Source organism: Erpetoichthys calabaricus, chromosome 7 (genome assembly GCF_900747795.2).
Source record: "Erpetoichthys calabaricus chromosome 7, fErpCal1.3, whole genome shotgun sequence".
In the NCBI taxonomy this organism is placed as follows: domain Eukaryota; kingdom Metazoa; phylum Chordata; class Cladistia; order Polypteriformes; family Polypteridae; genus Erpetoichthys; species Erpetoichthys calabaricus.
Genome location: NC_041400.2, coordinates 196,386,336 through 196,411,170, shown reverse-complemented (window position 1 = coordinate 196,411,170; position 24,835 = coordinate 196,386,336). Strand labels below are relative to the sequence as shown.

General features: G+C 39.9%; 2 protein-coding genes across 2 annotated transcripts in view; one reads left to right on the top strand and one right to left on the bottom strand.

Moving 5' to 3' along the window:
• pigg (phosphatidylinositol glycan anchor biosynthesis class G) overlaps positions 1–24,835 on the top strand; it is a 1,234,979-nt gene that overhangs the window by 619,802 nt on the left and 590,342 nt on the right. The gene's annotated exons all lie outside the window — the stretch shown is intronic.
• fnta (farnesyltransferase, CAAX box, alpha) overlaps positions 1–24,835 on the bottom strand; it is a 49,742-nt gene that overhangs the window by 8,119 nt on the left and 16,788 nt on the right. The window contains exons 5-8 of the mRNA XM_051929933.1: positions 20,537–20,663; positions 9,797–9,945; positions 6,207–6,269; positions 1,295–1,466 (exon numbers count right to left, since the gene is read on the bottom strand). Coding sequence (XP_051785893.1) covers positions 1,295–1,466; positions 6,207–6,269; positions 9,797–9,945; positions 20,537–20,663 — 511 coding nt within the window. The remainder of the gene's footprint in view (positions 1–1,294; positions 1,467–6,206; positions 6,270–9,796; positions 9,946–20,536; positions 20,664–24,835) is intronic.

Sequence of the window (24,835 nt, the reverse complement as noted above, 5' to 3'; positions counted from 1 at the left end):
ACAAAGACAGCTGGAGGAATGTACAGTCAGCCTAAAGACAGATGCATACTATTTTGTCCTCTATAACAGTCAGCATAAAATCTTCTTCCCTTACACTTCGAAGCCGACAGACGGATGGGTGATATCATCATCCGTCATGAAAAGCCTTCCAGCGCAGCGACGAAAGATGGCAGACTGTATAGCTCAACATCCCACCTTGGTATTGTCTTGCTATGGCTTCCCGTCTGTAATGCCGTTGTCACAGGTGGCTGGGTGTGGTTGGCATTCGGCTGCCTATAAAAGAGTCCGCCTCCCGACAATCAAGGCTGGAGTCGGGTGAGGAGGTGGACAAGGCTGGAGAGGAGGCGGCGAGGAGAGGCCCAGAGTGTGAGAGTGAAAGAGAAAGAGAGACGGCTGTTGAAGAAGCCGGGACATTGAGAGACTGTGGGGGGTGTTTGGTGGCGATGCACTTAGTGACTTGTATATAGGATTGTGAATAAACGTGTGGTGATGGCTACAACCGTGTCCTCCTGTCTGTGTCCGGGCTGTACCCTTTCACAGCGTGTAAATCGTCAGTAAAGAAAGTTATTTTCTCTTATGTGATTTTTACCGCCCTATCACTATGGGAGAGGTATCGCCTTTTAATATCACATCTATATAGTTTTCGGTTACTTAAAACGCCGCAATTACAAAAGAACTTATTCCAACTAGGGAGGTATCGCCCCCTGAAAGGAAACACCCTGTAGTTGCCACAATCCAGGCAATCACCCTTCCCTTTCCAGATATCTGACAAGGCCTAAGCAAAAGGCTTCTTTTGGAGGTGGTAACACTTACAACACATCAGTGAAGTGGATACTCATCTGTGGACCGTGGACTTGTTAAATAACGTCACTTTGAAACAACAAGAAGGGGCTCAAGAGAGACAGATTTCTCTTAAAAGTCCATACTTCAGTAATTAGACCTGGGAATCCTTCATAATCAAACGTAACCTGACCCGCGTATCAAAGGCTCTTAATATATGCTGCAGCGCACAGAGATGAAAAGCCCACTTACTGATGGTTTACAAGTGTAATTAAGATGAAAAGAATCTTAGTCAACGTCTTGTTACTGAGACACGTTTTTGCTGTCCCTACACTAAATTGTTACCTGCCCTCCTTCCCCACCATTACTGCTTATTTAATCTAAGTGACTTCGTGATCTTTGTGACATGATGTTAATATTATAAATCTTACATCTTTGTTACAGTTGGACATCGACTTTCTGCTAAACAGAAAAAACACACGGCAGGAGACGACTTTCAGGGTTAACAGCTCACCTCAAGTGCTCTGCTAAGGATCTTCTCCTGATTATCACATCCACTCTCCAGCATGTCTTCATAGAGGTCCACAAGGAAGGCTATCAGGTATGGTGAGCTATGCGTTTCCTGTAACTCGAGAATCTGTTCTAGAAGATTTGGACACGAAGAAAGTCCATTATCCTGAAGAATGCTAGAGTCATTCAAAAACAAAACAAACAATATATTAAATAATATGTTAGTTATATAAATATCAATTCAGAGTTACAGTGAAACCTTGGATTGCAAGTGTTTTGCAAGACGAGTTAAAATTTTTAATACATTTTAACTTGATAAACGAGCGAGTAGTACATACACACTTTGTCCGCTGAGCGTCACGTGGGGATTGTGGGTAATCTTCTTCTATGCTTGTTCTCAGTCGGCGTGCCTCACTCATATAGTAAACATCTGTATGAGCGTATACTGTTTACTATAGCATGAGGACCACGTGTGTGTGTGGTGTGACGTGTGAGTCCCTGTCATGCTCCCTAAAACACGAGGCCGAGTCTCAGTACTTTAGCAACACCAGATTTATTCAGCGTGAAAAAGGAACAGCACGTTATTTATTGTAGCGGGATCTACCGCTCTCCTATACACAGACACAGCAGTCAGGCAGCGTCACTGGCCAGGTAATACTGTGTTCTTGCATTTATAATGTTCCTCGCATCACCCATCGACAGGCAGGCGCTTATAGCTTGACCGCGATCTTTTCTGATTCTCAGTTACGGCGAACTGCTACAGCGCTGGGAGCCTACGGGTGCTTGCTTCAGGACGCTCTTCCGCGTGTCGTCCCGTTGGAGGGGAATCCCAAAAGAGTTACAGTGCATAAAGCATTCTTTTTACTTTGTGTCCTAGTGATTCTTCAGGCAAAAGCAACTGTCACTGCATAGGTTTCCATGTTAAAGTCGCAAAAAAAGAAAAAGATTCCAGTGACAGACAGCAGGGATTCCGTTAGTCCGAGTGAAGATTTTGTATTAATCATTTTTATATAAATATTTGTGGGTTGTGAAACGAATTATCCGAGTTTCCATTATTTCTTATGGGGAAATTCACTTTGATATATGGTTGCTTTGGATTACAAGCACGTTTCCGAAACGAATTATGCTCGCAAACCAAGGTTCCACTGTATATTTAAAAAAAATAAAACCTGCTTCTGTCTCAATATTCACACTTTTTGACAGTTTTTCAAAACACACAAAATCCATTTTCCTAATCCGCTGATCCAGTGCAGAGTCGTGGGACAGCTGAAGTCTATCCCAGCAAGCATCAGGCACAAGGCAGGAGCATTCCCTGATAGGCCATGGCATGGCAAACACTTACATACACACACACACACACACACACACACTTGGGCACACACACAGGCCAAGTCAGCAATGCCAGTTCACTGAACCTACATGTCTATCTATGGATAGTGGATAGGAAGGAAACCAGAGATCCAATTCAGGTTCAGGCGGCAGATAATACACTAAGTGAAGAAGGACAGCATGAACTGCTTACTTGTGCAGCCGTTCTGAAAGTAGTAATGACTACCATTTAAAATGATTCTGTTTGTGCAGAACTCTTGAAATATCCACTAGTTACTCTGACTTGGGGTGAGATTATTATATAAATTAAATTATTACATGTAGGAAGTCTAAATGTTAGGTTTGAATACACAATGTGAGGACAGAAAATAGAAAGTATAGCTCATGAGAAGGATTTAGGAGTCGGAGTGGACTTGTCACTATCAAGTTATATAGCACCCTGATGTGTGGAGTTCAAGGCCAAGGAGGTTCTACTGAAGCAAAATAACACACTGGTGAGGTCTCATCTGGAGTCCTGTGTGCAGTTGTGGTCTAAAGGCTACAAAAAGGACTAGAAAATGTCCAGAGAAGAGCAACTAGGCTGATTCCAGGGCTACAGGGGATGAGTTATGAAGGAAGATTAACAGAGCTGAGTCTTTACAGGAGATTAAGAGGAGACCTGATTGAAGTGTTTAAAATTATGAAGGGAATTAGTGCAGTGGATCGAGACAGTGACTTTAAAATGAGCAGAAATGGAAAGTACACCTCATGAGATGAATTTAGGAGTTGTAGTGGACTCGACACGGTCAACTACCAGACAATGTTTAGAAGCCGTTAAGAAGGCTAACAGAATATCAGGTTATACAGTATAGCGCCTTGACATGTGAAGCACAAATCCAAGGAGTTTCTGCTCAAGCTTTATAACACACTGGTGAGGCCTCATCTGGAGTCATGTGTGCAGTTTTGGTCTTCAAAAAGACATAACGACACAAGAGAAAGTCCAGAGAAGAACAACTAGGCTGATTCAGGGCTACAGGGGATGAGTTATGAGGAAAGATTAAAAGAGCTGAGCCTTTAGAGAGATGAAGAGGAGACCTGACTGAATTGTTTAAAATGATGAAGTGAATTAGTCCAGTGGATCGAGATGGTGACTTTAAAATGAGCAGAAATTGAAAGTACACCTCATGAGAAGGATTTAGGAGTCGTAGTGGACTCTAAGCTATCAACTGGCAGACAGTGTTTAGAAGCCATTAAGAAGGCTAACAGAATATCAGGTTATACAGTATAGCGCCTTGACATGTGAAGCACAAATCCAAGGAGGTTCTGCTCAGGATTTATAACACACTGGTTAGGCCTCATCTCAACTGTGTGCAGTTTGGGTCTCCATAAAGACATAACAGCACTAGAGAAAGTCCAGAGCATCTTGTGCAATAGTGTTCATGTGCAATGAAGGTCTTATGTTGAAAGTGAGTGTTCTACCTTATTTCTTCTTATCGTTTTTTAATTATATTTATTTATATTTTGACACAGCAGGGACTGCACCTAATTTTGTTGTATTTGTTACAATGACAATAAAGATATTCTGATGCTGATAAGAGCAACTCTGCTGAGTCCGGGGCTATAGGGGGTGAATTAGGAAGAAATATTAAAAAAGCAGAACCTTTAAAGGAGATGAAGAGGAGACCTGACTGAAGTGTGCAAAATGATGAAGGGAATTAGTGCAGCGGATTGAGACGCTGACTTTACAATGAGTTCATCTCATGAGCTTTGTTGGGCTGAATGGCCTGTTCTCATCTAGATTGTTCTTTTCTTTCTGTTTTGGATGTTTAATTGAATTTATTAAAAGCATATAACATTCCGTACAATCAAGTCAAACTTAATAAAACTAAATTTAAATCAACCCTCACCCATGAGAAAGAGACAACAGCCAACAGCCAGAGCAAAACTGTTGACAGTAGTAAAGAGAAAGAAATGAGTCTCCCCCCCACCCCCCCCCCAATATAAGTGCTTATTCTAAAATGTCATTGATTAGGTCCTGCCAGGTTTTAAAAGAGTTTTGCACAGATCCTCTAAGTGAGAATTTGATTTTTTTTCCAATTTCAAATAATATATAACTTCAGTTACCCACTGAGTTAAAAGAGGTGGGATAGGATTCTTCCAGCTGAGCAGAACGTCTACGTCTTAATAGTGAAGTAAAGGCAATTACAGTTCGTTTGTCCGTCTCCACTTTAAGCCCGTCTGTGAGACGACCAAACACAGCTGTTAGTGGATTAGGAGGGATTGTGACACCAAGACAGTCTCATAGGCATTTAAAAATTTTTGTACAGAATGATGTTAATTTGGTGGATGCCCAAAACATGTGGTCCAGTGAGGCTGGAGCTCGACTGCAACATTCGCAGGTTGGATCTCACCCTGGAAACATTTTGGACAATCTTAAATGAGACAGATGTGCTCAATAAAAGATTTTAAGTTGAATAATTGAATGTTTTGCACATATTGGAGTTCGAGTGAATTCTGTGCGTGGCTGCCTTCCACTCCATTTCTGGAAATGTTGAGTGAGAGATTCTTTTAGTCTAGAAATGGATCTTTATTAATGTTCTAATAAATAATGTAAAGCTGAATGTGTGTTTGTTTGTAAATTCATACCCGTGAACCTTTTTTTGTCAAACTCTGCACAAGCCACATGCTATAGTGTGTTTCATTCTTAAATTTATTCCATCCATTATGCAACCCACTATATCCTAACTACAGGGTCACGGGGGTCTGCTGGAGCCAATCCCAGCCAACACAGGGCGCAAGGCAGGAACAAATCCTGGGCAGGGCCGCCAGCCCACACACCAAGCACACACTAGGGACAATTTAGAATCACCAATCGATCTAACCTGCATTTCTTTGGACTGTGGGAGGAAACCCACGCAGACACGGGAAGAACATGCAAACTCCATGCAGGGAAGACCCGGGAAGCGAACCCAGACGGGTCTCCTAACTGCGAGGCAGAAGCGCTTTAAATTTATTCCCCTTGAGGAAATGTATTTAGTGACCATACCTGGGCTTTTTTGAGCTTTATGTGTGCAAAGCTTGTAGAGACTTACCCAAGAAGAATCTAAGCTAGAATTGCTGCCAAAGGGGCTTCTACCAAATACTGAATTATGGGTCTGAACACTTATACAAATGAGACATTTGAGTTTTTATTTTTTAATAAATGTGCCAACCTTTCTAAAAACAGGTTAGGGTTAGGGTTAGGGTTAGACTGTGTCATTTTGGGTTATTGAGTGTAGATTGATGGGTAAAAATGTATCCATTGAAAATTATAAAAATTATATTTACAACAAAATAAGGTGTGCAGAAAGTATAAACACTTTTGGACCCAAACTGAAATTTCACCAACTAAACCCACCGTGAGGAGCAACTTAACATACCAATGCCAAGTCCCAAAAATACCTCCTAGGGGCACAACCCTAATAATGTACAGGTGCGACCATGGTGGAAAAATTGGGAATCAAACATCTTTGCTACAAATGGGGAAAAAATGTTGGCAGACAATGCTTCAAAGGTGTAGACAAACACACTTGCCCCTTTATAGATTCGATTTAAAGTTGACTCCTTACCCCTTTAAGTAGTTCCAAACGCTTTCATTGTGAGGTGCCTTCCTCACCAACTTTAGACTGTACCTGCAGAAAAGACAGGAGAAATAGAGAAAACAGCAATTCAGAAACGTATTAAACTGTTGCTCTCATTAGACAGTCTCTACACTTCATGTGTCCGTGGCTAACCGTCATCTATAATAATAAAAGGCAAAGCCCTCGCTCACTGACTGACTCACTCATCACTAATTCTCCAACTTCCCGTGTAGGTGGAAGGCTGAAATTTGGCAGGCTCATTCCTTACAGCTTACTTACAAAAGTTAGGCAGGTTTCATTTCGAAATTCAAAGCGTAATGGTCATAACTGGAACATATTTTTTGTCCATACACTGTAATGGAGGAGGTGGAGTCACGTATCGCGTCATCACGCCTCCTACGTAATCACGTGAACTAAAAACAAGGAAGACATTTACAGCACGAGTCACACGCGGGAACGAAGGTAAATGACGTTAATTTTTGACTGTCTTTTAATACTGTGTGAGCATACATATTAACACATGTCTAATTAAACGTGTGCATTTACGGGGTGATTTCTCAGGCTTAAAAGCTCGCCTTTTACTAAAAAGGTAAATGCAAAACTATTTTCAATCAGTTTATTGAAACACTCCCGTTAAGGATTGCAATAACATATTCGCGAGATAAAAGAACGAAGTAGGGGGAAATGGAGGAACAGCCGCAAACAGCGAAGAGCAAAAAATTAATTAAACAATTGAGAACGGAGCGAGTTAAGCATACAAGCATGTTCATAAGGGAAACAAAGCACGGTGTAAAACGTAAGTTTAAATGAAGTTTATAGAAACGCTCCCGCTGCGGATTGCAATAACATATTCGCGAGATAAAAGTTTAATGAGAAGACACGAGGTATAAACGAAGCACACGCCGTGGCGCAACGTTAGGGGCAACAGTTTCAACCATTCTATGATCTGCTTCTCGCAACTGAAAGACAGCACATGGCGGATGTTAGCCGACTTGCTGACCGCAACGTTAGGGGCTTCAACTATGGCGCTGACGCAACATCTCAGTGCCAACACTTTGCAGACTCTACTTAAAAGACACGCCCTCCTCACTGGACAGTTAAAAACACCAATCAAACTAACGATGACATCAAGTATTACCCAATCAAAAGTAGGAAAGGAGGCATCTTCATAAAATGCGTGTGGGATGATTTGCATGAGACGCTGCTTTAAAAAAAAAATGATAAAAAAAATACGGGATAAATCCCGTCCAGTATTGATTCAAAACGGGACGCGCAATTTCATTCTCAAACGCGGCACAATTCCGTATTTTAAAGGACGGGTGGCAACCCTACAGTGCCAGGTAACCACCCATACAATCAGATTGTGATTCAGACTAGGAATGCAATGAATGTAATTACCCCGATCTACATACAAGGCGAAAGTCTTGCAACATTCAAAGATGATGGTTTGGGATAATTAGTACTTATTAAGTACAACATTGAACATAAAAGAGCTTATGAAGCCTTGAACCGAAAAAAGCAAGATCTCAGAGATCGTAAAAAAAAAAAAGGAGGTAATGTCGTTTTACTCGCTGTAGATTTTAGTCAAACATTACCAGTTATTCCACGACGGAGACCAGCAGATGAACTCAACGCGTGTTTAAAATCCATGCTTCTCCCACGCTCGGTTATATGTCGCGTGTTCTCGGGTAGGTACACCAAAAAATGTATACATTTAAGCATGTAATGGGCAAAGAAAAAATGAGGTATACCCGAAGGCACTGCAGTAGTACTCAATGTAACTTTACTTCTTAAATGTTAATGTTTTACTGTTTAATAATTTATACGCTTCTTATATATTGTTCAAATTCTTTTATCAAAATACCAGTGACAGCGCAATGCACGATAACATGGACTGAATACACCATACGCATCTGCCCACGGCCGCCCTGGTGTGCGCAGATAGGAGTTGATTCTAAAATAAAATAAACATAAAAAGAGTAATACATTCATCACCCATAAAGCGGATAGCAGACGTGACGTATTATATGTGTACCACATTTCAAGTCAATACGTGAAACGGTTTGCAAGCTACATGTGATTTAAAATCCTGGACAGACCAACGAAAAGCCACGGTAGCAAATTATAGAAGAAGATTTTACTGTTTAATAATTTATATTATATGAAATGTGCTTCTTATATATTACTTCATATTCTCATATGATAATGATGTTAATGTTGTTTATATTGATTTCTATGTTATTGTAAGTGCATCTATGTGTGTATATGTATGTATGTATGTGTATATATATATATATATATATATATATATATATATATATATATATATATATATATATATATATATATATATAAAAAATATATATATAAAAAATATATGTGTATATGTATATATAATATATCTGTATATGTGTGTGTATGTGTGTGTATATGTGTATATGTATATATATATGACAGCAACACTCATAACAATGACAACACAATTACATTGACAATGATGTTACGTTATTTTTAAAATGTTTCCTTTACTTTTTCATAACCTCTTTAACACACTACTTCTCCGCTGCGAAGCGCGGGTATTTTGCTATATATATATATATATATATATATATATATATATATATATATATATATATATATATATATAGATAGATAGATAGATAGATAGATGTGTATGTATGTAGATATACAAATATGTATATATATGTATATATGTTTATATATATGTAGATATACAAATATGTATATGTATATATATGTATATATGTGTATATATATGTAGATATACAAATATGTAATGTATATATATGTATATGTGTCTGCATGTGTGTGTATATATGTGTATATATATATATATATATATATATATATATATATATATATATATATATATATATATATATATATATATATATATGTATGTGTATATATATATGTTGATATATGTATATATATGTGGATGTGTATATGTATATATTTATGTATATACAGTATGTTTATGTATATATATGTTTACATAACCTCTTTAACACACTACTTCTCCGCTGCGAAGCGCGGGTATTTTGCTAGTTTAGCATAAACTATTTATGACATTGGATTACAAAGACAGGGAACACTAACTGAAGTAGAAAGCTGTGAAATGTCTCCAGAATTCTGAAGAGTTGGACACCCGCAGTATATTCATGTCAGTCCTGTACTTGAAAGCAATGTGGTCTGTCCCTGCATGGAGACGCCAAGCAGGAGCCGTCCCTGTGACTTTAACGGTATTCATAATTCAATATCTGCAACCATATGAATGAAAGCAAAAATCTTTTTACTCTGTTTGCACAGCCACACTGCTAGAAAATCAAAGCAGCAACTGAAGCTGTACAGTGGAGAGCAACCAGGTGCATCATGGAACTGAAGGACGCGTCAATTTGTGGCAGACGCAGAGAGTTAAACTTGTTTAGTATCCAATTCATTTTTTCAAATTTATCTTCCAATGGTTTCAAAGGCAGAAAAAGGCCTTAAAACAGTGCCAGCCGACCATAAGCAATCCCATTCAGTCCCGACTCTGAATAAAACATTAAAATACTGACTGAACTTCTTGCTCCAGGACTGCTGGGTCACTGTATCCTGTCGTGTTAGAGATGACAAAATGCCTCTGGTTCCATGCCGAATTATTCCGGACATCTTCTTCCAACAACTGATTCACGTATTCCAATTCATTATCCCACAGCTTGTATTCCTATAAAGAATAAAATGGGCCAAAATGAGAGCACGTACAATCATAAAAGTGAGCTTTTATCTCAGTCACATCTGTGGTAACGGATTAATTTACAGCTAGTCCAATTTTTCTAAATAAACAGAACATTATTACAATAATTAATTATAAAACATGTAAAATGGTAGTCAGGATTCAACATAGTGTATAACATGGCAGCAATCACAGCCTTTGGTTCACATCCACCAAGGATTGGGGAGAACTAAACACATCCTAGGCATCTGAGAAAAAATAAATAAGTTTGTCACCTGTCACACTTGGGCACCTTGGGGACAGCTTAAAGCAGGGGTCCTCAACTCCGGTCCTGGAGGGCCACAGTGACTGCAGGTTTTCATTCTAATCCTTTTCTTAATTAGTGACCCATTTTTGCTGCTAATGAACTTCTGTTAAATTCATTTAATTCTTTTAAGATTTGTTCCCCTGAATTTCTTCATTATTCCTCTGAATTGCTTCGTTTCTTTCCTTAAATGGCACCCAAATAAAATGAAATGTGAAGTGAGTGAGCCAACAGAAGACCAACTAAGTCAGAGCCTCAGATTCCAACCAATTTCTCTCCAACCAGTTGCTCAGTCAGGCACCGAGTCTCGTCGTTAATTAAACTCGTTCTTTAATTCCGTGGCTTGTTGCTGCTCTTATTGTGCAATAGCACACATTTCTGAAATTATTGATTTTCTGTTTTCTAAGAGCTCTGGTCAGATGTTTTATGGACCTGAGCAGATCAACATTACTGAGACCCTAGATAGATAGATAGATAGATAGATAGATAGATAGATAGATAGATAGATAGATAGATAGATAGATAGATAGATAGATAGATAGATAGATAGATAGATAGATAGATAGATAGATAGATAGATAGATAGATAGATAGATAGATAGATAGATAGATAGATAGATAGATAGATAGATAGATAGATAGATAGATAGATAGATATTGTATGATGGCCACAGTTTGCTGGTCATGTTTGGCAACTAATTAAGGAAAAAAAATTGAGTCTTCAAGAGCAAGTCAATTAAAATGAATTCAAAAGAAGTTAATTAGCAACAAAAACAGGATACTAATTAAGAAAAGGGTGAGAATGAAAACCTGCAGCCACTGGGGCCCTCCAGAAGTGGAGTTGGGAATCCCTGGCTTAAAGGCTCTGGTGTGGGTAATTCCTCTCCAATCCACAGGGTGGCGCTGTATACTAACGGCTCTTTTTTCCTCCCTCTACAGACGGGATGACTGACAGCCCTACAACCTCTGACATCACTTCTGGTGTCCATCCACCTGGACCCGCCTCTTCCTACCTTGCCTGTACTTAGTTGGAAATGTCGTCATCTTGGGGTAGTCACTTTGAGTTTCGGTGGCTATTTTTCCCCAGACCTTGGCTTTCAGAATGACATGTTTCTGAAACAGTGTAGGGGTGGGTTAGGAAACAAAAGAGATGAATACTTGTAATCAAAGTGGCCGTCAGTGAGAAAGACATGGAGATTGTCAATTCTTACAGATTTACATGAGCCCTGTGCTAATCAAAAGGATTTGAGAATCTGCAACCAAATGCTAAATGGTGAAGGTTAAAGAGGAAACCTTGATAACTTCAATAAGCCTACTGAGACCAATGGCTCTTATGCTGGGTTCACAGGCTTTCCATGTTCACAAAGCTATCCGCATTCTGTGAATATAAAATGGCATGGAGTTGTTAGGAGTCTAAACAGAAGGCTTCACTTCTGATGAAACACAAAGGGAAGAAATTCCCAGCGAGTAAAAACAAGCCACACAGATGTGGCGGCCAGCTGTCATTGATGCATGCAGCCAACATCCTCTCAAAGGAAATGCAAACACCTGCTGCTGCAAATGAACATTTACTTTGATCCCGTGCTACGCCCTGGGTGGTTTGGTTTGGGGAAGCTCGCACTGTAGTCATTCTTATATCAGAGCCAAGTGCAAAAAAAATGGAGTTTTTGGAAAGTGAGACACGCCAGATGCAGCCCACTCCCTGCAGAACAGATTCAGTGCAGGAGAGACTGGGTGGTCGGCCTCCAGCACTTAGTGTCATAGTGGAGAAAGGCACAGGGTGGAGTCAAAGTAACATATAATGCATAGAACAACGCAAGATAAAAAAAAAAAACGAGATAGAAAAAAGACCACAACAGTTAAGAAGCTCCCTGCACAACTCAAAGATGTCACTTTAAACATTCATCAGCTCATGGGCACAATATGGCACATGGGAAGACAGGAGGCATTAGGCTTACACAAAACGCCAATCCGCTCATCAGATCTATCTGACAGCACAAACAGACGAAAGAAAAGCTACACGACGTCTTCACGACGTCTCCCCTAAGTCTTCATACTGGAAGGCAACATGCTATTATAATGAAGAGTTTTGCTTAATTTAAAAGAAAAAAAAAATAGTATGTAAAAGGATACTAAATAAAAAGCTTGAAGATTTCTTTTTTTTTTTTTTAACCCCGACTTCAATTCTCAGGACACAAGTCAGGACTGATACTGACGTAGAAGTAAAGTGTGGTGGTTAGCACTGCGGCCTCACAGAGCCAGCATCTTTGGTTCAAATTCTGGTGAACAGTCATTGTGCCACATTTACAAAAATGTGCAGGTTATGTTAACAGGTGACACCAAAATGGCCCCCGAGTGAGTGAGTGTGTGTGCGTGCGATGCACTGGTGCCTCACCCCAGGTTTGTTCCTGCCTTGCGCCTCAATTACACTGGGCTAGGCTTTTGCTCTGTTCCACCCTGAATTGGATTGAGCAGATATGACAAAGCTATAGCATGTTATATGATCTTTTATCTTAATTATACTAGGGGGGCTTCGCTCGCCAACCCACCGGCCTGCACTTCGCACCAGCCACTTTGCATCTCTGCCGCTCGCGTATGGAGATTTCACCAAACAACAAATCTTTTAATGCTCTCGGATACGACTCTTCATTGGGAGGCAACACTACTTTTTCCCCGATGGCAACACGAATGAGACGATCTGCAAGTCTCCGACTTAAAGTTTAAAGCCAAACAATATCTACATACTTCTGTCATATCACCACTGTCCATATATTCAATCTCTTTTCTCTGTTCCGTTATTTCACCGAGTAATTTCTGTTTGTTAGCGCTAATGTAATTTTTACTATCAGTTTTTGGAGACTTTCAAATTTGAGTACTTTCATAATCTCTAACCAGTTCTGCATGTGTATCGCACCAACCTTTTTTTAACCTCTTTACGACGTTTGTCTTCTACTCTTTGTCTTTTACTTCCAACCCCGCTTGGAGCCGAGAACGCAGGAATTGTGTCTGACAATAGCATTCACACGAATGAGAAGTGATTGGACCGTGGGCGTGGTTGTAAAGGTTTGAGAGGAGGGCGGGACTTGGCAAAATCTCTTGGCAAAAAGTCTCATCTCGCAGGACCTGAAATTATCTCTCGCAGGAGTTGAAATTAGGGGCAGCACAGTGGCGCAGTGGGTAGCGCTGTTTGGAGACCTGGGGACCCGGGTTCGCTTCCCGGGCCCTCCCTGCGTGGAGTTTGCATGTTCTCCCCGTGTCTGCGTGGGTTTCCTCCCACAGTCCAAAGACATGCCGGTTAGGTGGATTGGCGATTCTAAATTGGCCCTAGTGTGTGCTTGGTGTGTGGGTGTGTTTGTGTGTGTCCTGCGGTGGGTTGGCACCCTGCCCGGGATTGGTTCCTGCCTTGTGCCCTGTGTTGGCTGGGATTGGCTCCAGCAGACCCCCGTGACCCTGTGTTCGGTTTCAGCGGGTTGGAAAATGGATGGATAGAAACAGTTGAAATTATCTCTTATAATAGAGAGATTTAACTGTGGTCAGGAACACATGATCTACTTGATCTATGACATATTTTGGAAATTATCTTTTCGCATGACCTTTTGGAGGTCTGAGCGCCCCTGCAGCAATTTTCACATTAAGAACCTTGCTCAAGGGCCCAGCAGGCAGTAACCAGATTTGAACCGGTAACCTTCCAATGCCAGCGTCGATCCTTGGCCACAGAGCCACCACTCCGCCTAACATGGTGCTCATTAGTTTCTTGTTACCTTTACCACAATATGTTAATTTATCTAGTTTGCTGGACAAACATCCAACTGAGCACATAAGAAGGGAAAAAAGGAAAAAGAATTATAATAAAAAGTACTTCATTGACATGTATTGGTACTTAATACATAGTAGTGCAGTGGTGAGTGGCGTTCTTCAGACATCTCAGCGGCCTAAATTATTTAATAATTCTAAACTGGACCGATGGGAGTGGATCTTGCAATTGGCTTCCCACCTTGTGCTGGATTCTGCCAGAAAAGGCTCCATTCCCTACCTTGCTTTGAGAATGTTGTGTTGCGTTCCTCTGCCCACTAGCAAAAGCTCAGTCTAAGACCCAATTCAGGTCAGAAATGAACCTGGTGACATTCGAGACCTAAAAAACTAAATTTAACACACGACCAGTTCATAGAGAACAGGGCTCTCCAACTCAGGGTCTGGAGCACTACTGTGGCTGCAGGTTTACATTCTAACCCTTTTCTTAATCAGTGGCCCGTTTTGGCTGCTAATCGACTTCTTTGTTTGTCATTTCATGGACTTGTTTCTTAAGACTCAGTCTTCAGAATTGCTTCATTTTTTTCCTTAAACTTTCCCCAAAACAGAATTGAGACACACAGTAAGCCAACAGATGACCAGCTAAGTTGGGGCCTCCACCTCCTGCCAGTTTCTTAATTACAAGTCGATTCCTGCTGCTAATTAAACCCGTTACTTATTTCCATTGCTTGTTGCTGCTCTCATTCTATCATAGTAGACATTTCCAAAACTTTTCATTTTCTTTTTTCTAAGAGCACCGACAAAATGTGTGGTGGACCTGAACAGATCAACATCACGGAGACCTTCACCTTTCTGTATTTTCAGATCGTATGATGGATACGGGTTAGCCGTTCATGTGTTGGCTCATTTTGTATCTCATTTGGCTGTTAATTAAGGGACAAATAAAACATTTTGAGGGGTCCGAGTCTTAAATAGCAAGTCAATTAAAATGAAGGCAAAAGAAGTTAATTAGCAGCAAAAACTGGTCATTAATAAAGAAAAGGGTTTAGAATTCAATTCAATTCTTTATTGTCTGTCATGTGTACAAGTACAAGTACCATGTACAATGAAATGCTTGCTTGTATGTGCCCCCGCAGACAGTGAACATAGACAAAAAAAAAACAAAAAAAAAAAAAAACCACACACAATAAATAAATGAATATAAATAAGTAAATAAATAAAACCAGAATCCTAGGAATAAATAGAGACAGTGGCACAAGTATATGTGCAGGTAGCAGTGGAGGTGACACAAAGTTACTGATTGTTCATGAGTCTGATTGCAGTTGAGTAAAATGAGAACAGGCTGCCACGGTAGTGCTCCAGGTTCAGAGTGGGAGACCACCCCCAATAAAAAAAGTTTAGAGATCAAGGAAGAATTGGTGGGCTGGCAAGAGAAGATCCAAGTCTTCTGTGGCAGTATCTTAAGTGAACTTTGGAACTAAGAAGTGTCATAACTAAAGCTCTGTGCTCTGAAAGATTCAATTAAACAATAAGTAGATATGCTTTTTAAAGTAATTACACAGTAAACTTGAGGCTGAACTGAAATTAGGATAAGAAATAACTGCATATGGTCAAAAAAAGGTTAATCATATAAGATGTCACGCATGGGCGTCCGAGAATCACCTTCAGGACTCTACTACTAGGCAGAGTGGTGGCTCTGAGGCTAAGGATCTGCACTGGCAATCGGAAGGTTGCTGGTTCGAATCCCGTAAATGCCAAAAGGGACTCTGCTCTGTTGGGCCCTTAAGCAAGGCCCTTAACCTGCAATTGCTGAGCGCTTTGAGTAGTGAGAAAAGCGCTATATAAATGCAAAGAATTATTATTATTACTAATGTATGCAATACCACCTTGGGACGAGAGAGGGCGCAATCACCAACTGTATCGTCTCTTTTTATTTTAACTGCGCTAAGAAACCAACCTATGAGGGCAAATGAACTCCGCCCACAGCATCCCAGAGGCCCCACCCATTCAGACTGGGATTATTATACAAAGCCGAGATGTTCCCAGAGGAGGGCGTCTCACTTCAGGGAGAAGCCTGCACATGTCGGACCTCCCCGTGACTGACCCACTCAGACGAACCTCTTTTTTCCACAGAGCCCAGATGGCAAAGGAGACCTGACTGAAGTGTTTAAAATTATGAAGGGAATCAGTCCAGTGGATCAAGTGTGTGATTTTAAAATGAGTTCAACAACAACAACACGGGGACACAGAAACCTGTGGATGATGAATTTTGTACAAATTTTAAGATTTTTTTTCCACAGACATATAGAATATGTGACTAAGTAGTGTGGTAGACAGTAACATTTTAGGGAACTCTAAAACCCAACTTCATGTTATTTTAGGTGAATTAAGTGGATAGGATTGGGCTGGATGGCATCTTCTCATCTAAATTATTCTAACATAAGAAGCCCGTTTTCCGTTGCTCGACAGTGTTTGTTTCTGTTCGTTTTTCTGGATGATTGAATTTAGCAGGATGGCCCAGTTGGCATCCCAGCTTTTACATGTCTTACTAATCGGGAGATGTGCCTTGTGCTTCACAGCTTTGAAATACTAAATAATTTCTTTTTCGGCTTTAACAAATGGACCAGCTCACATCATTGCCAGTTTAGAGAGGCCATGTATCTGCTTTGTTCGTGTCCTTCCTTGATGTTTTCTTACTACAACGTTTGTTAGCACTGCCAGTCCAACTCACACTTCTATATGTGTAAACTGCAACCACATACTGCATATGCCGATTAGAAAATGGATGGCGGAGCTCATTAAAAAAAAATCAGAGAATGAATGCAAAGCCTCCATTCATTTATTGGGACTGTGTAGGACGCTATTAAAACGTGATTAATTTTCTTACAAAAACATGTGTGACACTAATATCATCTGATCAGTAACATTATTTCACTCTCAGAGAGACCAAAAATAAATCTGCTTCTGAACTAATTTCATAACGGACTTAAAAGTAGCAATAAGGAGAGCCTGTGTGTGTGTCTTTTGCCCTTTTTTATTTTAATAACGAGTGTTATTCCTCCAATTGCCTGCTTCGAGCTGAAAGGGTTTCCAAGCAGGACTTCTGCCATGTTCCTTTTCGACACGTGTAAATCTGTATGAATCACCACCGTGAGTCACCTGCATATGCAGTTTTTACTCACGTTATTCTCTTGTGTATTATTGAGCCTTCTGCAGTACTTTGTTTACTTGCAGCAATGCATGAACATTGCACTAAATTTCTCGGTATTTAACAATACTGTAAAAAAGCTGGTACTATAATAAAATAACATTTGGAGGTTGAGCTTTTAGTTTTTAGTTACAGGACCCCCTTAAACTGTAGAGTGGTCTGCCTGCTACTATAAGAAATGCCCCTTCGGTCTCAGCTTTTAAATCCCGGCTGAAGACTCACAACTTCAGTTTAGCACACCCTGACTAGAGCTGCTGATTAACTGTGCAGACTGTATAGTCATTAGCACTAAAACATAAGTAATATGATAGTTAGAATTTGTTCCTGACCAACTGTTCTGTTTCTCTTCTCGGTACTCAAACATGGCACTTGGTGCCACTGCCTACCTGCCAAGTTGTTCTACCTGCCTAAGGTAAAATCATCTCTGATGGAGGATCGCAGGAATTGTCGGGTTTTGGGGTCCTTTCATCAGACTGGCTGGGCCAGCATTGACTCAGCTATGGAATGGCCAATAGGGGGAAGTAGAGACTCCAGTACTCTGAATAAATCAAAATCCCATCATGTGATATCATTTACTGCTGAATACTGCTGCTCTGTACTTGCAATATTTCTATTACATTATTGTATTGTATTAAGGATTACTTGTGTTCTGTTCTGTGTTGTATTGACCACCTTTCTTTTGACACCCATTGTACACCCTACCTACCTAGAAAGGGGTCTCTCTTTGAACTGCCTTTCCCAAGGTTTCTTCCATTTTTTCCTACAAGGGTTTTTGTCTTCTTAGAGAGTCAAGGCTGAGGGGCTGTCAAAAGGCAGGTCCTGTTAAAGCCCATTGTGGCACTCCTTGTGTGATTTTGGGCTATACAAAAATAAATTGTATTGTATTGTTATGCTTTAGGAACTTTGGTTTCAACTTAGAACCAACATATCAGTTCTTCCGACATCCCTAGTGTTATCTGCTGCTCATCTTTCACTTGTCCTCCTGCCATCAAATCCTCCTTGCCACCCTCTTTAACCTCTCAGATGGTCGAAATCCCACCACTTGGCTAGATTGGGTAGATGAAGGGGAGATGAGCCAAAGTCCTCACAGGTGGCGCAGTGGTAGTGCTGCTGTTTTGCAGTAAGGAGATTGTGGGTTCACTTCCCGGGTCCTCCCTGTGTGGAGAGCACTTTGAGTAGTGAGAAAAGCGCTATATAAATGTAAAGAATTATTATTATTATTATTAAAGTCACATCAAGCAAACATTGGGGTGCCCAGAGGTGTAGTGCTAGGCCCTCTCTCCTCTTCTTCTTGTACACATTCTTGCTAGGTTAATGATCAATTCTTCTGGCTTCTCATATAACCTCTGTGGTCGGATTACTCAGCTGCACTTGTCGTTCCCTCGTGAGGGTGACACAGTTTTGGCTTGAATCTCTCAGTGTCTCAGGAACATCTCAGCCTGAATGAAGAGAAGCCAAATCCGACTCAACGGTCACAGACTGAGCTCCTTATTATTCCAGCCAGATTTTTGATTCAACATCTCAGTAAATTTCAGCTCATTATCACTAGCACCAAGTCAACACATAACCCTGGGGTGATGACCAGCTAATTTTCGATGATCATATTGTGGCAGCTTGGCATTCGTGCAGATTCACTCTGTATAAAATCAAAACAGACACATCTAGCAGAATATGCATTTTAGCCTTTTGCCCAGGAACTGGTGACAGCGCACCTTAACTACTGCAACTGGCATATACTGTCAAGACACTGCTGATGCTCCAAAAAGTAATGGCACATCTCATTTTAAACCAGTCGACACAGGTACATGTTGTTCCCCAAAGACCTTATTTTGAGGCTTTCATTAGGCCTTGTGCATCTTCCTACCCACTCAGGTCTGCTAACAAACAGTATTTGATGACACCATCTCCACGTTCATGTGTACCTTCTCACAGGCTTATCTTAACCACTGACTCCCTCAATGTGTTTACAAAGCGTTTGAAGGCTTTCCTGTTTTTTGAATTCATTCCTACTTTATGTTCGGTTCCTTTTGTAGTTAAGGTTAAGGGTAACTGGTCTTGTGCTTTAGTTGGTTTCATGATTGCTTATTTATAAGGAATAGAGCATTTTTCGGTTGTTTTGGTTAATTTTTGTTATCCTAGTTTTGAGATCCTTGTTTCAAAACAAACCCCTGACTGATGTTGACTTGATTACGTTGATCTCATTTGTAAATCACTCTGAATTTGCTAGAACAGATAAACGTACATGTGCTCAGTGCGAGTGGCAGAGGATGAGCAGACAGCCTTGCGGTTTACAGTCTACTGCCACACTGCCTGCCTGCCATGAAAATGATTAAAGCACAACAAACAGACAACATATCTTCCCATTAAATAACTTCTGTAGAGGGATCCCACAAAGCTCCACTACAGTTTATATTAATGATAACATGTCTGTAACATATTTGTAGTCATTTTTCCCCTTTTGACAATGAGGTACACACAGCACATTGAAGGTAAAGGACTATCAGATACAAGAAAAAAAGGGGAGAAGAAGAGTAACAAAGCGAGTCTAACCACCAGAATACAGACGCCAATGCTATTGTAGCAGCCATGTGGATGGTAACACAGCATGCTACTCTAAATGTTTCACCAAGAAAGTACTGTATATACTCACTTATAAGTCGGGTCATGAAACTCGAAAAAATCAGACCCCAACTTATGCGCTTGTTCAAAAATGCGACACTTGATGATTATTATTATTTTTTTTTTTACATCTTCTTACTTCCTCCAATCTCACACCAGTTTCTCAGACGCATTGAATTTTGTTGCAGCAGCACAGTTACCAATTTCTTTTGCTACTTCAACAACGTTTAATTTAAAACCAGCCTCATATTTTCTTCTGATCGAACGCTCCATCGCAGATAAGAGATGCTCTTATGGATAAAGGTGTGTGAGGGTGTGAGATACATAAAACACAAGTCAGTGCAAACGTCGCTTCGGAATAGTTTGGGTATTACCATGTGGTCACGTAGGCACAGTACATAGGGAAAAAAGGCAGCGTGCTCTGTGGTTACTCTCTCAGGTTAATCTCTTGGACCAATAGCGTGAGTTTTCCGCTATCAACTTATACGACCAACATTATAAAATACCAGAAATTATACGGTAAAATCAAGTCAAGAACTTAAACGCGAGTATATATGGTACTTGAGCTGTTGAATAGGACAAGATCCCTTAAAATGTGGAAATGGAAACATGCAACAGTAAGCCCAAACAGAACACATATTGTGTAAGAAAACTGGTGCAGCTCTATTATAGACGTTGCCACGCGGTTAAATGTTCTTTACCTGAATAACCCACTGTCTGTGTTGCCAGGCATGATAGTTCTTAGCATCTTGGCTGAGGATACTGGCAATAAACTCCAGCTCAAGTGATGGGTCCTTCAGCCACTCCACAATCATTCTTCTGTGATGCCTAAGAAAAACAAGAAATGATTCTGAATTACTAACAGTATACAAGCAATAATCCTAAAATTGAGCTGCTAAGAAAAAACGTAACACAAGCAGTTCAATATCATATGCTCCAGGTCTATAAAAAATGTTCATCCTTTTGCATGTTTTCAAATCTTATTGTTACATGACCTTGATTTACAGGGGATTTCATTTGGTTTTTCTGACACTGATGAACAGTAAAGGAATCTTTAAAGTCAACTTGAAAACAGATCTCTGCAAATTAGTCTAATTTAGTTACAAATGTTAAATAATTAAATCCACTGTGATTCAATGTTCTATAATAATAAAATGTGAAAAACTGAAAAGAAGTGAATAATTTTTTCTAGCACTGCAATCAAAAAATATATATCAGTACAAGTAATAAACCAAAGAAAACACTTTTGAATCTAGTCTCTATATAAAATATTATATATATATATATATATATATATATATATATATATATATATATATATATATATATATAGATAGATAGATAGATAGATAGATAGATAGATAGATAGATAGATAGATAGATAGATAGATAGATAGATAGATAGATAGATAGATAGATAGATAGATAGATAGATAGATAGATAGATAGATAGATAGATAGATAGATAGATAGATAGATAGATAGATAGATAGATAGATAGATAGATAGATAGATAGATAGATAGATAGATAGATAGATAGATAGATAGATAGATAGATAGATAGATAGATATAAAAAGTCAAATACCATGGACTCACTCATCACGAAATCTCCCGAACCACAAGGTTTTAAAACATTTTGTGGACCAAGAAAGGAACTTCTTATAGTTTTTTTTAGAACCGTTTGTATGTCTGTCCACTTTTCACGAGAGAACTACTTAACGGATTTAAATCGTTTTTTTTCTATAATTTGCTTGAACATTCCGGTTGATTTTGCGACTTTCTCATCTCGCTAAGTAATAATAGTTTGCTTGCAATACCGATTTATTAGCGCAAATCCGAGAGAGACTCATCGGGCTGCGGGGCCCTCCTCACTCACATATCTGCCTCAGGGCGTAACCTTAACTCCACTTAGTTAGCGAACAAAAGAACTACTTAATTTAGATCTTTTTTTTTTTTTTTTTAATTTGCTCGAATATTCCAGTTGATTTTGCAACTTCTGTCACTGCACAAAGAATCAGAGTTCGCTTGCAGGAGCGATATATTCATGGTAATCTGAGACAGGCTGAGGGAAGGGAAAGAGTGATGACAGGAGTAGAGAGCTGGGCGGGGCTTCCTCACTGTCCTATTTCACTAATACGTGGGCAAAGCCACAGGTGATGGCTAGTGTGTATATATATATATATATATATATATATATATATATATACACACACACACACACACACACACAGTCATATGAAAAAGTTTGGGAACCCCTCTTAATTCTTTGGATTTTTGTTTCTCATTGGCTGAGCTTTCAAAGTAGCAACTTCCTTCTCATATCCGACATGCCTTATGGACACAGTAGGATTTCAGCAGTGACATTAAGTTATTGGATTAACAAAAAATATGTAATATTCATCATAACAAAATTAGACAGGTGCATAAATTTGGGCACCGCAACAGAGATATGACATCAATACTTAGTTGAGCCTCCTTTTGTCCTCTCGACGCTGTCCTCCTATAACCTCTGATGAGTGTCTGATTCTGGATGGAGGTATTTCTGACCATTCTTCATACCAAATCTCTCCAGTTCAGTTCAATTTGATGGACAGCCTGCTTCAAATCATCCCATAGATTGTCGATGATATTCAAGTCAGGGGACTGTGACGGCCATTCCAGAACATTGTACTTCTCCCTCTGCATGAATGCCTTTGTAGATTTCCAACTGTATTTTGGGTCATTGTCTTGTTGGAATATCCAACCCCTGCGTAACTTCAACTTTGTGACTGATGCTTGAACATTATCCTGAAGAATTTGTTGATATTGGGTTGAATTCATCTGACCCTCGACTTTAACAAGGGCCCCAGTCCCTGAACTAGCCACACAGCCTGATGGAACCTCCACCAAATTTGACAGTAGGTAGCAGGTGTTTTTCTTGGAATGCGGTGTTCTTCTTCCGCCATGTAAAGTGCTTTTTGTTCTGACCAAATAACTCCATTTTTGTCTCATCAGTCCAAAGCACTTTGTTCCAAAATGAATCTGGTTTGTCTAAATGAGCATTGGCATACAACAAGCGACTCTGTTTGTGGCGTGAGTGCAGAAAGGGCTTCTTTCTCATCACCCTGCCATAGAGATGTTTGAATTGTAGAACGATGTACAGATACACCATCTGCAGCCAGATGTTCTTGCAGGTCTTTGGAGGTGATCTGTGGTTGTCTGTCACCATTCTCACAATCCTGCTCATATGCTGCTCCTGTATTTTTCTTGGCCTGCCAGACCTGCTGGTTTAACAGCAACTGTGCCTGTGGCCTTCCATTTCCTGATTCCATTCCTTACAGTTACAGAAACTGACAGTTTAAACCTCTGAGATGGCTTTTTGTTGCCTTCTCCTAAACCAGGAGACTCAAGAATCTTTGTTTTCAGATCTTTGGAGAGTTGCTTTGAGGATCCCATGCTGTCACTCTTCAGAGGAGAGTCAAAGGGAAGGAAGCCCAACTTGTAATTGACCACCTTAAATACCTTTATATCTCATGATGGACACACCTGTCTATGAAGTTCAAGGCTTAACGAGCTCATCACACCAAGTAATCAGCATTGAGCAGTGACAGGCATTCAAATCAGCACAATGACAAGGGGACCCACATTTGTGCACAGCCAGTTTTTCACATTTGATTTAATTTCATACAACTAAATACTGCATCACTAAAAATCTTCGTTCGGAAAACACTGCAGATCTCCTAGGAAATGAAAGACATACCACTGATATCTTTAATGTTGTTGAAAGGAGAGTCAATTATTATGCAGGCTGAGAGAGGTTCCCAAACTTTTTCATATGACTGTATATATATATATATATATGTTTGTATAATTTGCTTGAACATTCCGGTTGATTTTGTGACTTCTCTTATTGCACCAAGTATCATAGTCCACTTGTGGCAGCAATTTATAAGCATGAAGTGACGAGAGAGGCTGCAGGCCGAGGGAGGGGGGAGGCATAAAATTGATCAATTGGTGCTCAAATTATTTGACACGCTGTCTAGGACATACACTTCAATAAAAACCGTTTTAGAACACGATTCAGTTCACTATCCTTCAGAATTGTTAAACTCCATTAATCCTCCTGGTATGCCACCCCACAACTTAGCATTGAAAGTAGGAGCACCAATTATCCTGTTGAGAAACCTGAGCCCACCCAAACTTTGCAATGGTACCCGTCTCCAGGTCTGTCAGCTTCAGAACAACATCATTGATGTGATAATCATCACACGATGTTTAATTGGCGAGAGGGTTTTAACCCCTCGCATTCCTCTAATCGCGACGGACATGCCCTTTCAATTCAAGAGATTACAGTTCCTGGTGAAGCTTTGCTTTGCAATGTCAATTAACAAGGACCAGGGACAGACACTCAAGTTGGCAAGGGTTGATCTTAGCTCACCAGGCTTCTCGCATTGTCAGCTTTACGTTGCTTTCTCCTGGGTTAGTTTCCCCAAGATACCTATATGTCCTTGCACCTGACAGCAAGACCAAAAATATTGTATATCAAGAGGCCCTAAGATAGGAAACCTGTATGTCTACATGACCATCATCATCAAGTCCTTCCATGAGAACCCTAAATACAAAGAGGACTGTTCATTTATGTTAGGTAGAATGCCCAGAGGGGGCTGGGCGGTCTCATGGTCTGGACCCCCTGCAGATTTTGGTTTTTTTCTCCAGCCATCTGGAGTTTTTTTGTTTTTTTCTGTCCTCTCTGGCCATCAGACCTTCCTCTTATTCTATGTTAATTAGTGTTGTCTTATTTTAATTCTTACTTTGTCTTTTTTTCTCTTTTCTTCATCATGTAAAGCACTTTGAGCTACATTATTTGTATGAAAATGTGCTATATAAATAAATGATGTTGTTGTTGTTGTATTAATATAAATTGTTCTCAATACAAAATTTCTTTATTTTTTTTTTTTAATTGATTTTTAAACTTTGTCCTGTTTCACTACTACGTGGGCGAAGCTGCAGGGGACCACT